The 15,167-nt window shown below is 35.8% G+C and overlaps 1 protein-coding gene across 5 annotated transcripts in view; it reads right to left on the reverse strand.

Annotated features, from left to right (window-relative positions):
* The window catches only part of prrg1 (proline rich Gla (G-carboxyglutamic acid) 1), a 170,163-nt gene that overhangs the window by 27,716 nt on the left and 127,280 nt on the right, over positions 1 to 15,167 (reverse strand). For 4 of the 5 annotated variants that reach the window (XM_039745189.1, XM_039745190.1, XM_039745188.1 and 1 more), the window contains exon 2: positions 5,362 to 5,413. The exons of the other annotated variant lie outside the window; for it this stretch is intronic. In XM_039745189.1, the coding sequence (XP_039601123.1) occupies positions 5,362 to 5,371 (10 nt within the window). In that variant the 5' untranslated portion in view covers positions 5,372 to 5,413. The remainder of the gene's footprint in view (positions 1 to 5,361; positions 5,414 to 15,167) is intronic. 5 annotated transcript variants of the gene reach the window in all.

Raw genomic sequence — 15,167 nt, forward strand, 5'->3', positions numbered from 1 at the left:
GCATATAGCAATACAATGTGCAGCATTTTTCATTCCAACAAACAGCACACTGCAAACATTAGCACTGCTGCCGAGAATTCTAAACAATATAATTGAGGCTACATACAAAATGACACTACAACTTAATAAAGGACAATTTAAAAAGAAGAAAAATATAGGAAACTAAAAAGTATTATACTGTATAGATGGAGTGCTAATTGTATTCAAGTTCATTAATGCAGCAAAACGATAGAAGAAATAAAATCGGGTAAATAAACACTGTTAACAACTAGGCCTCCCAGGACTCAAGTTAAAGCCCCCCATAATTAGACCATCAGCTGCGCCCCTCTTATCTATCTATCTATCTATCTAAACAGTTAATGATCTCCAATAAATTAGTATATCCTCTTTCATTCTTTTTTCCTGTCAAGTTTTTTTTCCTTTTTAAAAATTTCCTTCATTAGATTTTAGTACCAGCTGTATATACACACCATCTGTTTGAATGAAAAATTCAATGCATTTTATTAGTACACATGACAAATGCCCTGGGATTGTCGAGTATGACTTCCTTGAGTGAGCGTTTCAGGAGTGACATCATAGGAATTATGGACTGCAGTTATATTCTTTTGAAATTATTTCAATTAGATGACGCTTCTATACTTCTTTAGATTTAGCCACTAGAGTACTCTAGACCAATATTCCATGATATATCACCTACAATGCCATCTAGTCATTTTATGTTTGCTGAATGATTTAACAAATACAATTTTCATGGGCGTAGACAGTAAAGTTAAAATGATCAGAACCTTTTCTTTACCTGTATTTGATTTGATATATTTACTTTACATTAAACTTATGATCAATATTGTCTTCCTTGAATATTTCTGTTTTTACTAGGTTACCAGAAACAAACAAACATTGATACAAGGACATTACCTGACATTCAGTTCCAAATAGCTCTTTGGATTTCTACTCAGTTGTGTAATATAGAAAGAATTAGGTTTCAAGTACATTTTCTAGTGTTATGTATTTTTTATAAATTAAAAGCTGCCCTACCTTCATAAGCAGAATTATTCATTTCATTTCTCCAGCTACTTGCAAGGAGTGCAGATTAATCAATGTGGAAGTCTGATTTTAACCATGCAGAACTAGCACTGTACAGAAACTTAAAGCCAGCTCCCACGGGCTAAAATTGCATAGTTCTTCCAAACGCAGCGAGTAATTATGTAATATGATCAGTGGGACTATATGCAATGCCTATTGCTATGAACTTACAAGGCAATGACGTCAGCACTATTCATTAAGGAAGTTCAAGGAAAACAAGAACTCCTTATTGTGATACTAGGAGCAGGAAGTAAAATGCAACCTCTTATCATGTTATGCTACTTTTGTGTTTGCATTTGCCATGAGTCTGAAAGTATCAATTGTCATTTTTCCAATCAATAAATTGCATGTGGACATCATCTCTGAACCATTTCAGTACTTCTTTCAAAACTGATACTAAAAGTAGCTTAGTACAATGTTTTTTGAACATTTTAATTTAGGAACAACTGATTTCCCTGTTGAACTTTAACATGGGTATTCTTTTATTTAAATTCTTGCACTTCATTTTCTGCCACTTTTTTTTAGCCTTTTACATACCACCCTGCATAATTTTGCCTATAGACGTAAAGTAAGTTAAAAAATAAATATCTCGGAACACTATTTTATAAAATGCTCTGATACAGCACAGATTTTATATATATTAATTACTATCAATCAATTCTTCATGCTGTGCTCATTATTAAATAAATAATTCCAAATTCAATTATTTAACAAGCTGATAAGTTCAAGTCTACTCCAGCAGTAATTGACCCTAGCAGGAGCAAACCATGGATAGGACACCAACTCCAGACAGGGCACATTTTTCACACATTTATACTATTTACAGTCAGTAAGTAGTACATTTCTGGAGTGCCATAAGAAAAAGTTTTTAACTACAAATAAACAGCAACAAGGCTGGAACTGCAACACAGCTTTCAAGAGATTTTGCCATTACTAGATGAACATATTTAAATTCAGTCATCATTAGTTATTTTTCTTTAAACTCTTATTTTGTAAATCTATTCTGGTATGTATTTACAAAAAATGACCAAAACATTAACCTAAGTTACTACTGCTTGATTTCATTTTACTGAAAATAAAAGTCTTTACATAAAAAGGAGGAACTGATACACTCTCTCAAGCAAATGAGACTATAAGAATACAAAAGTTGATTAAAGCTTCCTACAGCCTAGTGGATTACTGTAATGTAGTTTATAAAACTGCTGAAAATATCCCTAATATCTTCAAGTTCAGTGATACACTAAAAAAGCAATACCGTTTGAAACTAGTGGTGTCCATGGGGCTCTATTAACACACATGCAAACTGTACTTTAAATATTGGTGCGCCATACTTTAAATAATTCCTATGTGCAAAATAATGTATATTATAATAAATATATATCTAAAAAGACTACAGAAAATGCTGAATCCTAGCAGCATTCTTCCACTATTCACCCCAGAGTAATTTGATGGATCTGTATATACCGGTAATTACTGTAAAATAGGTCAAAAGAAAAAGTCAATTTTCTAAAAAGGATCAAGAAAACAAATTTGCGGTGCTCAAGATTTTTCACACAATGGACTGTTCATCAGTACAACAAAAATGTGATGAAGACACATACATACAGAGATGCAGTAGGAGTTTACACATATATTAATGGATGACAGATATATATACACTGTAATTCCTTAGGTTGTGGCCAGTCCTGTCCTAACTATAATTCTGGATGAATCCACAAATATACAGTCATATGAAAAAGTTTGGGAACCCCTCTTAATTCTTTGGATTTTTGTTTATATTGGCTGAGCTTTCAAAGTAGTATTTCAGCAGTGACATTAAGTTTATTGGATTAACAGAAAAAATGTATTATGCATCATAACAAAATTAGACAGGTGCATAAATTTGGGCACCCCAACATAGTAAATATTACATCAATACTTAGTTGAGCCTCCTTTTGCAAACATAACAGCCTCTATAGGGCAGTCCAGATATAATTATGCATTTTTGTATGCATTTTGGAATGTGGTGTAGTGTTCTTCTTCCACCATGCAAAGCACTTTTTGTTTTGACCAAATAACTCAATTTTTGTCTCATCAGTCCAAAGCACTTTGCTCCAAAATGACTCTGACTTGTCCAATTCAGCATTTGCATACAACAAGCGACTGTTTGTGGCGTGAGTGCAGAAAGGGCTTCTCTCTCATCACCCTGCCATACAGATGTTCTTTGTGCAAATTGCGCTGAATTGTAGAACAATGTACAGATACACCATCCGCAGCACAATGTTCTTGCAGGTCTTTGGAGGTGATCTGTGGGTTGTCTGTAACCATTCTCACAATCCTGTGCATATGCCACTCCTGTATTTTTCTTGGCCTGCCAGACCTGGGTTTAACAGCAACTGTGCCTGTGGCCTTCCATTTCCTGATTACATTCCTTACAATTGAAACTGACAGTTTAAACCTCTGAGATAGCTTTTTGTAGCCTTCCCCTAAACCATGATACTGAACAATCCTTGTTTTCAGGTCTTTAGGTTTAGCTTTGAGGATCCCATGCTGTCACTCTTCAGAGGAGAGTCAAAGGGAAGCACAACTTGTAACTGACCACCTTAAATACCTTTTCTCATGATTGGACACACCTGTCTATGAAGTTCAAGGCTTAACGAGCTAATCCAATTGATGTGGTGTTGTAAGTAATCAGTATTGAGCAGTTACATGCATTCAAATCAGGAAAATTACAAGGGGACCCAAATTTTTGCACAGCCAGTTTTTCATATTTGATTTAATTTCATACAACTAAATACTGCTTCACTAAAAATCTTTGATCGGAAAACACCCCAGTACGCAGATGTTCCTAGGACATGAAAGACATACCACCGTTATCTTTTTTTGTTGAAAGTAGAGTTAATTATTATGCAGGCTGAGAGGGGTTCCCAAACGTTTTCATATGACTGTAAATGTTAGCAAAAGTCTAACTGCTTATCACAGTAAGTTGAAAACAAAACAGGATAGTTTTTTAGAACTTCTAAAATAAAGGATAGGGACCCAGAGAAAACTATTTAATAAGTATTTTTAAATTAGCTAATTATTCCTAAATCTTGTAAAAGCATCCAAGATACCCAACACTTCCTTGTTGTTAAAGGCCTTCTTACAAACACAACTTTAAAAAAAGTTGTGAATTAAAGTATTTTAAATAATCAAGGGTTTACTGATTCATGGGACATTATTATTATATGAATTTCAATTTTCATAGTACAGTGCATCCGGAAAGTATTCACAGCGCATCACTTTTTCCATATTTTGTTATGTTACAGCCTTATTCCAAAATGGATTAAATTAATTTTTTTCCTCAGAATTCTACACATAACAACCCATAATGACTACGTGAAAAAAGTTTGAGGTTTTTGCAAATTTATTAAAAATAAAAAAAACTGAGAAATCACATGTACATAAGTATTCTTAATTAAAGCTTCTGGGAGAATAACTAGTGTCTATCAAATTCCTGATTTTTACACAAGTGAAGCAAGCAGTTGATATCAATTTCAGGTGTCAATTATATTTGCCGATATAAAAAAAAAAAAAACTTGATTAGGATAAATTAAAATTTTGGAAAGATCTAACTCTAAGCTCCACAATACTGACACTTTATTTATAATAATGTGCTTATATAATTCTGTTTTTATTAATCATTAAAAGATTTACTGTATATTGTTAACTATGAAGTGTTGATAGCTAAATTCCAGAAACTAATGGCAGGTAAAACGTTAATGAACACCTTGATTAATTGTTTATTCCAAGTTTTATTTTCAATAATGTTTTGTGTCAGTTGGTATCCCTGGATATACAGTAAAGGTGACAAGAACACTAATTAATTCAGTCCCTTTCTCCTTTGCAGTTTAAATAAAATACTTGAAAAGTTACCAGGTTCTGATAAAGCATTTGTGTCACCATTACAAAAATAATGGTGAACAGAAACAAATAGAACTTGAGACAGATTTACGCAAAAGCAATTTTAGACAATAGTAATACTAAAAATACTTTTATTCGTAAATGTACAAGGATTGTGTCTCTCAATTGCCATTGTTATTTCTTAGAAGTAAGCAGTTTTACTGTATAACATTAACATAAAGTGTGGTACTCATTAATCACACTGGGGACATGGTAATGGCTATAAGATTTTTTTTTTTTTAAACTGTTGTTACCGAAGGAATATGAATAAAATACGATAATTTAAAATAAATTCATCTAACCAGGCAGTTACATTAAACAGCACTCCACAAAAACACACGGAATATCATTACATACCACTTCCCATGGTGTTCCGTTACCCAGAATTGAACAGTAATGTATCTTCTATCTATAAAGAAAACAAAATGTTTAAAAAGTCAGTAATATTATAGATCTGCAGTTTCCAAATATGGATGTTTTCATCAGCAAATCAATAATTCAAAACAAAAGCAAGTGTAAACTTGTATATGATTGATTGAGCCAGTGCTGGAATATGGTGACATGTCTCTTACTTGTGAAAAATCTGACTTGTCAGGTTTTTTTAGAATGGGAAAAAATTTGAACAATGAATCAGAATACCCTACGATGGTAAAATATAATCAAGCTGCAGTGATTAAAGGAATAATTCACAAAAAGAGCTTGGGTATAAAGAATACACATGTAAGGAACTCTAAAACAATAACCTATAGATGTCTGCAGTTCTACCTGAATGAACCAATCCAGACCAATGAAGTTTGCTCTGCAAACATTCAAAAGGTCCTAAAATCAACATTAAATCGATGTTCTTTTTGTAATGATGCTTAGACATTTTCTACCCTTAGTTACAGTGTTTGGACATTACTGTCTTTTGTGGATGAGGCAAAAAAAATTATATAGTTAATAATAATAATAATAATAATAATAATAATAGAGTGACAAAGACAGTGGTTAAAGTTTTGAAGTAAACAGTACCTGGAGACTTCAAATGCACTGCAGTTAAAAGGGAACAGTGACGTTACTGGTCTAGTAATGAGCTGAGAGACCAACTTGAAAACCAATTTACACCCATCATTAAAACGCAGCCTAGCATCTTTAACATGTCTGGATAGAGATCTGAGGTCACTTTAAACCACAAAATTCAATTCAGCTTCTTCTTATGTGGCTACTGTATGTAGATTTAAAACACATACTGAAAACACATTTGCATCAAATGCAGTCACTATCTGTTTCTTACAATAACTGAATGTGGTTAGAGTAGTCTAAATCATTAAGTGCATTTACACCTTGTTTTAAAGTGGTCAAGTGTGACTGTGATTTGATCACCAAATAGTATGTTATGCCAGGTGAAAGAGGTGAGCTGCATGGCTGAATTTTGGATGGATTCCTTTACAAAGCGGTTTGTAACCAGACATGGTTAATTATAAACCTATGAGTGAATTAGCTTTGTTTCATATTGCACATTTGCCTTTCTTTTCCCGTATATACCAAGACATTTTAAATACACAATGTTTTTGATTAACCTGAAAATAAAATCTTTGACCAAGTTCTACAACTATCACATGTGATCATTTTTGGCTCGGACATGAGTGGGGGAGAAAAAAAAATTCAGAAGATGTCAATATAATGTCAAATTAGATATACATATCACTTGGAACAGTTCTCAGAAACAGAATCTCAATAAAGAACACTTTAACATTATAACCCTTTGTCCTCAAGCAAACACCCTTGCTATATTAACATGATAAAATGTATTGGCTTTGCTGTACAAGGAACAGTAACTATAGAAACAATGTGAAATACACATTTTTTTTCTCTTTTCAATTACTTAAGATTCAAAATTATCAACACAAGGTTGTGCACTCATTGGCTGACTAATCATATAATCTCATGCGAACATAAGAGACTCTTTAATATACGGTGACTTTCATTATCAGATGATCTATCCCTCTAAAACAAATTGTTTTGGAGATATTTACTGCTGAATTTATAATGAATTAGACACTTTATTTCTGATGCGACTTTGCACTAAATTAATAAGATGACCCTTTGTAGAACACTTGTAGAAAAAAAATACCCCCCATACCAATTACTTTTATTAATTTCCATATCCCTAATATTTCAAGATTTTGAGGACTGGTCACATTTCAAGGTCAGGCACGGATGTCTGAAGATATTACTCCCCCAGCAATGTTATTTTTATCAACTATATTATCAAATACTTTTTTTTAACTTATCATTAATTAACTGTAGACAATTACATATGGGGGGGTGGAATAAAAAAAAAAAAAAACACTTTGTATTACAGAGCTTATATTTACTAAGCAAGGCCACTTGGACATGGTGATTGGAAGCAAATTAAGGTTGTAACAGCTGACCTTGATAAAATACGGACTTGAATGTGCCATACCTGGCTGTAGCTAAACTGTGCAAGCCGACAGCTTATGTCCATCACCATGCTGTTCAGCATCAACAACATGAAAACCATGTATAATGTACTCTCATTGAACATTGTGTGAAGGGAGGACTCCAATAAAAAGTATCCATTTATGCAGATGGCATGGTGTTCCAAATTACTAATCCATACTTCTATTGTGTTTCAAAGTAGCTCTCATACATACTTAAAGGATCATAATTGCAAAAAAAAGTAGCTCTTCAAAGCTGAAAGAATACTATACCATAATAGGTTACTTACACCATACATATTGTAGAGGTGGCCAAGGAAATAGCGTGAAAAAACATCCATGGGGTGGTTGGGGGAAATCACGTTACTTGTGTTGCATAAACCACAAGTTCCTTGCTCAAAACATGCAAAACAAATACTTTTATTGGTCAAATATTTTTAAATACACCCGGAATTATCACTTTTGTACATAAAGAGGAAACCAAGATTAATGAGAAAGTCTTTTAAACCAAAGAATGACAGGAACAGTTAGGTCTTCAAGTCAAAATCAAAATGTCAGTTCTTCAGATATAATGCAGATGGAGACACAGCACTACCGGTCATTCAGTTTTACTCATAGGTTGAAAATTTAGCTACTATTAAGATTATGCAAGGAATCACCCGAAGGAAATCCTTGGAGAGGAATAATAATTAATAATAACATGGAAGAATAATAATAAATCTTCCATGTATTCTTTACTCTGGATTGTCATCAAGTTAACCAATTAAGCTACTAGTTAAGAGGATACAGTCAATTCTCATTACCCACAATATTTGTGTTCCTGAAAAACCCAGTGGAAACAGAAAGCATGGATGCTGAACCATTGACCCTATGGGGAAAAAAATGGAGTTAGGTTTAGGCAGACCCTCTTCACTATACACTTTTGCTATCCATTTCCATTAACACATAATTTCATGTATTGAAAATCAACTAAGCTCATCACAACATGTCTGTGCTTAAAAGCACTTGGCGAAACACTTAGCATTTTGCTTCGCTGCTTGTTGAAATTTAATTAATTTATCTGAAAAACAGTATAAGATAAGGGGAACATGTTAAATATTATCAAATATCGGGGGGAGGGGATGGCTTGGGCTAGGATTGGCTGGGGAAGACATGCTGGCTCGCCAATCTTATGCCTTGAGGCTTGGTAATGAAACTTCTGCTTCTTCAACTAAGGAAACTTTGTTACAACTTTTAGTTCTTCCAAGTTTGATCATCTTTTCAGTGTTCCAGCAAGGTAGATTAGGGCGATGGGCAGTGTATAAAAAGGGTAGGAACTTAATCAGTGCATGCTTATGACCTGCGCTTACTGTGAATTCCTTCTTCATGGCAAATAATTGCAAGCCCCGGTCTCTCTCACGAGTAGCATTGAATGGCCTACCCATGTCTCTTATCACTGTGTAGACACACATTGTTGATCCATCAAGTATAGCATGTGTGCAGCCCTGGACATCTAAGGGCATCACAGCTTCTTAGTGTTAAGTCTCACATGTTGCTGCAGCTCGATAGACCTCTCAGAACTTTTTTTTGGTACTATGCCTGATTGCAAACAATTGGGGGTAGACTGTGGCATCATGAAATAGGGTACACTTTTATAGAAGCAGATAAATGAGGCAGGAATCGACAGGATAGTAAGGATTTAATTGTACTTGAAGCCAGAAATATTACTATCAATGGCACAGTTAAAAGTCCATCATTTACTTCCACCATCTCCAAAGTACGCAATGTTTAATACATGGAATATGTATATTAATGGGATACTTAAAGATTTATATGATTACAACGATCTCAGCAAAACTTCATTAGAGCCTGAATATTTGTAGTAGCGAAGAAATTTCCCTTGGAGGTAATAACAAATGGGGAGAATTTTATAGGTTGTGGGGTTCATCACCATAGAGTTTATAAAGAATGATCATGGACTTCCTCATTTGTCTGAACCTGTGTGCAAACTAAAGTTTGTAACATATTCTTATCAGTATCTGAAAAATAAACACTGCCTAAAATTAAAAATAAAAACATAAAAAGGCAAACATTACAGCAGTACTACATTACCAAGTGAATGTCAAGATTATTTAGGATATTTTCATTTACGCAAATTCTTTAAATGCTGCTTTTGCAGCAATATACTGTTCAAATCATATTTGTCTGAAATAAACTTCAACCTGACATTTTACAGTATGTTTGCATCAGTATATGAAGAGGACATTATGCAAATTTCTGATGCTTTAATTTACCAAATTTTCTCCCACCATTTTTACATTTTTGGCAACTTTAAGTGTACCTTTGTGAAATCAGACTAGTCAATTGAAAAATAATCCACTATTTCACAATTGCTGTAAAACAGCTTTTGTTCTATTGTTTTCAAAGTGTCTTGCATAGGATTCAAAATGTTTCTACTGCTTATGTCTGTGTACTAATCTAGAATTTGCCATTGTACTGGACTTCAGTAATTACTTGAAACTGAAGATGGCATCCCCATTTGTTCCCATAACATTCAAATGGGTGTTTCACTAGGTTTGTGACATTTTAGTCAGTTGTTAGACATTAAAAACACAAAGAACAGAAATGTAGTCTTTACTGGTTGGTTTTCACATTGAAGTATGTAGTTTTATCAGCTCTTTTAACTGAGCATTTCTGTAACTTTGTATTTCTGTTTGTTCATTACATTTCCCCATTGCATGAGAAAATTTCCTTGTGCCACAGAGTATTGCAAACAGAGCTCATGATATGTCAAAAAAGTTCTGAAGCACTAACTTTGGAGTGAACATAATGTACAGCTCATTTCATCAATGTTGTAGACTAAACAATCACAAGGAAAAAGATAACCTGGAACTTGCTTCAGTTTTTAACTTTGTGTGTCTGTAGCTGGCACTACTTATTTACAGGGTCATTACTGTGTGAAGTTCTCTTGATTCTTCATTTTTCTCTCACATCCCAAATTCATAGAAGTTAGATTATCTGAGGTTTCAAAACTGACCCTATATGAGTAAGTGTGGATTGAGTTTGAGCATGGCACTCAGATCAAAGTGGTCTCCTGTCTCATACCAATGGATGGGCAGTGGGCTGGACAGCTGTAGCCATGTCCATTACATTGGTCCTTTATTGGAACTATTTACTGTGCTGTATCAAAACATCAATAGTTTCCTTTTAGACAGACATTTTACAGTAGCATATGCCCGTTTCCATGCTCACTTTGAGATGTATAAAAACTAAACTTGGCATAAAGCCATGTACATTTTCACGGCAGGGTCTCCCCTTACAATATGCACTTTTCGTTTTGTTTTGCCAACTGGCAGCACGCAGCAGCAAAGTTATGCTGCTGTTTCTGTGGTCTACATTTTTTTTTAGATTCACATCTAGGATGGTTTTATCAAATACACCGAAATTAATTGAATATTGCTTACAAATTTAATTCACTTAATTGTAGACATTCTGGGATAATATAATGGTGAAGGGAATGAACGAACTATTACAACTACCATGGCTGCTTTAGCATTGTCAGAAGTCATTGCAAATGTAAGAAATAGAAAAGAGCATATTTTCAAATGATGATGACTGGCTTCTAAGTTGATTTCGATTTCCAACAGCTATCCTCTTGGAGCCGTGTGCTGAACTGGTGCTGCCTTTACAAAGGCAGACTTTGAGGAATTGTGCTCTACCTACTCCTTTGCAAGTTCTGTTCACTCTCAGATTTTTTAGTTACAGGAGCTTTTCAACTTGAACTTGCTGACCGATCAGGTATTTCACAATCATCACAGAGTCGCGCTGTACTGTATAAGATGATATTACCTGCTTGACATCCATTTCCTTACACTGTGGTTGAGCTGGCAAATACAAAAGTGCAATAAGCAATGTCTGATTTTCCAAATGTAATCAAAGTGGTCAACTGCACGCACATTGCTATTGCAACGATGGCGGACAAGTTAAATCAGCCAAGGATAAATCACCAAAAGATTGAGCCTTACATTACATCATATATCGTGGGAAAGCCTGTAAAAGCATTACCTCTGTACAGTTGCAGGTGCTTTTTCCAACTATTAGAGCAAAAGGCAATCAGTCCTTTTAAGGATAGCAAGTTACCGCAAAGTAAAGACCAGAAAATCAAACCGTTGTGGGGTGTGTTGCTACGTTATAAAGGCACCTTCAGAGAATGAATTTGCTTATGTAAATAGAAAGCATTTCCACTGTATTAAATGTGCTGCTCTATAGCGCACAGAAAGGGTCTTAGAGTGTGCAAGCATGTACCTGAATGGATGCGCTATGAAGAACCTAACCCTGTCCGGCCAAATGATAGCCAAATCGGACAGCGTTACAACTTCGTTTGAATGTAATTAGCAGAATGTAAAAACAGCTAATCAGCATTTATTTTTTAACCAATTCATTTCATTTGTGGTCAATGTCACATAGTACAGCCCTTATATTACTTAGCTCACTGATCACATCACTTACAGCATCCACTATTGCATTTTTTTTACCTCCTGAACAGTCCGTCAGCATGCAGCCAGATGACCTCCCATTGTTTTCCAAGGCAGAGGTGTGTGTGCAGCCAGCGCCCAAAGATGTACTCAGCACATCAGTATCATCACTGCCTGACCATTGCATGGATGTAATTTTTTGCAATACTGTCTGAAACTGAATAAAAACAGACAGTGAGCTGCGACTTGCCTTTTCACATCGACTGTGTTATCTTGCCACTTCTTTTTTTCTCTTTCAGGCACTGTGCAACTTTCTGAAGTTGCACTTTCGAGTGTCTCTGCCACGCTTTTGTTGCTTATAGGAATGTGTAATCCAACAAATAGTATGTTTTTTTTCTTGCTTCAACTTTGCAATTCATTGAAATTCTTTTTTTCATGTGCCTTTTACATTGTTTTTTAACCAAATACTGAACAGAAGGAGATATTTATATTGAATTGCTTATTAAAATATGCAAAATTCTGAGAGGAGCCGGGGTGGGGCTATAGGCATGTGTACATGCGTTAAATTTCACATTCATTGGGATATGTAAAGGGGAAGTGTGTGGAACTTGGTGTACGCACAGATTTATGCATTTGGATTTTTTGGTGAATACGCACATTTCCACTTTTGTCCATATACCATGTTTTAGTATGAATTCTACACACGCAATTATACATGAGACCCCCGGTATTGGATTTGAATCCAGAATGCTATACTCATTTGTGGTATAACAGGGCATACCACTTCACCACCATGCACACAATGTTACATTCATTATTATTAATGGTGGAAAAAAGTCAAATGGTGGGGAGAGTATGGTGGTGTAAATTTTGGTACACACAGCTATGCTTTGGACAATAGGAAGAATCGGCAAAATGTGTTTATTGGTTTGGATTTTTATTGCTAAAGAAGATCACACCTATGGTCATATAAATGTGTGTTTGTGTTCTGCTGGCATTATTGTCCTACTTCTGAACTTATACTGAGAAACCATTTTATTCTTGAAAGAATACACAGTCTTTTGTAGAGTGTGGAGTGACTATGGCAAAGGCAAGAAACAATGAGTGAAGAATGGGCATCAGCAATTTAAAATTTTATGAAAAGCAGGCACAATGTTTTATGGCATTTTTTTTAAACCAATGACTGCTTAGAAACAAGAATCTGTGCAAATATGTCACAATGATACAACCCCCTTAACATATTACCACTAATGAACTTCCTCAATAGACTTACTACATTGTGTGCAAAACTGTACATTTGGCAAAATTTTAACCTTATAAGCTGAAAGCATCTCCTGCTGGAATGAGAACCACCTTACTTCCATCTATGGCTTCAATGGAAATTAATAGAATGAATAAGACAATTTAAAACACTGGTCTGAATAAAGACCTTCATCCTTAGAGGCACATGATGACAATTTACTTCCATCAATGGCATTGTACCATTTGCTACAAGGGATGCACATCTGTTTTTGCATGCGTCTTCTTTTGGTACTCAAAAATTTCCTCTCCACAATTGAAAAATAAGCCAACTGGAGTAATGCAAGCGAGTTCTAATTGGAATAAGCAAGTTCAGGAAAAAGGGTTCCACTTCTCTCTGAACAGTATACAGACAGCAAAAAAATCATTCAAAAAATTTTATTTATGGAAAATAAATGACACACTTCAGATGCAGCCTTTATCATACACACAAGGACTTTTAATTTGGTTCAGAGAAGGAGGCGTTTTCATCTCACAGGGCACCCTGGATATCATAGAGGGGAGTCGCAACATTCAGTTTGATGGCAACTCTAGTCTGTAGTGGAAACCAAGAAGGATGGCTGTGAGGGCTGATGAGGTGTTTGTTAGAGGAATCTGTGAGCAAGTGACACACCATCTATGGTCCAGTGAAACAGATCTTGCGTACAGAGGAGTCGAATCATTACTTGCATCCGAATCTGTTCCTCTGAGAGTCGCAGTCAGGATGGGTGATGGAACAGTCTATGGATAACTCTGCAATTGTGGCTCACTGGATAAGTACCATGATCCAGGATTTTAATGACCACTTCGGCACAGCCATCGGCAGTGTGTCTGCAGAGAGAATGTCGACCTTGTCAAGAGGTTTACTTACTTCAACAGCGACATTCATGTGTCTGGTCACTTTTCATAGGAGGTCAGTAGATGGATTAGGACAGCATGGGGGAGGGGTAGATGGTCATGAGGTCACTAGAAAGGGGCACGTTGCACTCCCGATATATTTGCAAATGGACAAAGGTTCAAGTCTTGAGTCCTGGTGCTTCCTGTTTTGCTATATCGTTGTGAGACATGAACGCTCTCCAGTGACCAGAGACAAAAACTGCACTCTGGTATATAGTCTCTTCGGAGAATCCTTGGGTAATGCTGGTTTGACTTTGTGTTGTACGAGCGGTTGCTCACGGAGTCTCAAATTAGGCACATTGTGAGGGAGCGTCAGTTACAGCACTAAGGCCACATGGGTGACCCATCTCATAGGATCCTCATTGTTAAGGACTCAAGTGGCAGGATCAGTCTACACCCACAACACCTGGCTGCGGCAGACAGATGGTAATTTCTGGGGAGTGGGACTGGGCCATGTGTCTGCCTGGGGGGTTGCCAACTGGGATCCAGAGCTGTTTAGTCGTGTGGTGGGTGTCGCAATGCACTGTACTACTGTATGCTCCACAACCTGACCTAACCTATACTCTAAATCTGCCTCCAGGAAAGAAAATGGACAATTGACCAAAGCATTACATAAATCTTACAACCTAGAAAGACAGGCAAACCAATGGCAATCAGGCAGGGGTGTCACTCATTGGTGTGTCACTGACAACTAGGGCTTTAACTTCATTTTTTGACCGACATGAATTAAACTGGTGTGACCTTACATTATTCGGTTTCCCAAGAAACAGACACCACATCAACACGATTTCAACAACATACCAGAGGTTTAAGGAGCTATGCCTAACATGTTTGGACGGTTACTGAACATCAGAGAAGAATATTGGAGGTTAGCAAGGTGGCACACTGGTTAGTGTTGTTGCCTCATAGACCCAGATTCATGGGTTGCCTGGGTGGAGTCGATGCATTATCCCTGCATCTACATTGGATTTTCCAGGTACTCTGGTTTTCTTCCCACATCTCCAAAGCGCTGCATGTTAATTTGCAACTCTAAAATTAGTGAGTCCTATTATGACTGCCTTCCTACATAAAAGTACTCATATATTCTCTCCAG

This window comes from Polypterus senegalus, chromosome 2, assembly GCF_016835505.1.
Source record: "Polypterus senegalus isolate Bchr_013 chromosome 2, ASM1683550v1, whole genome shotgun sequence".
In the NCBI taxonomy this organism is placed as follows: Eukaryota; Metazoa; Chordata; class Cladistia; order Polypteriformes; family Polypteridae; genus Polypterus; species Polypterus senegalus.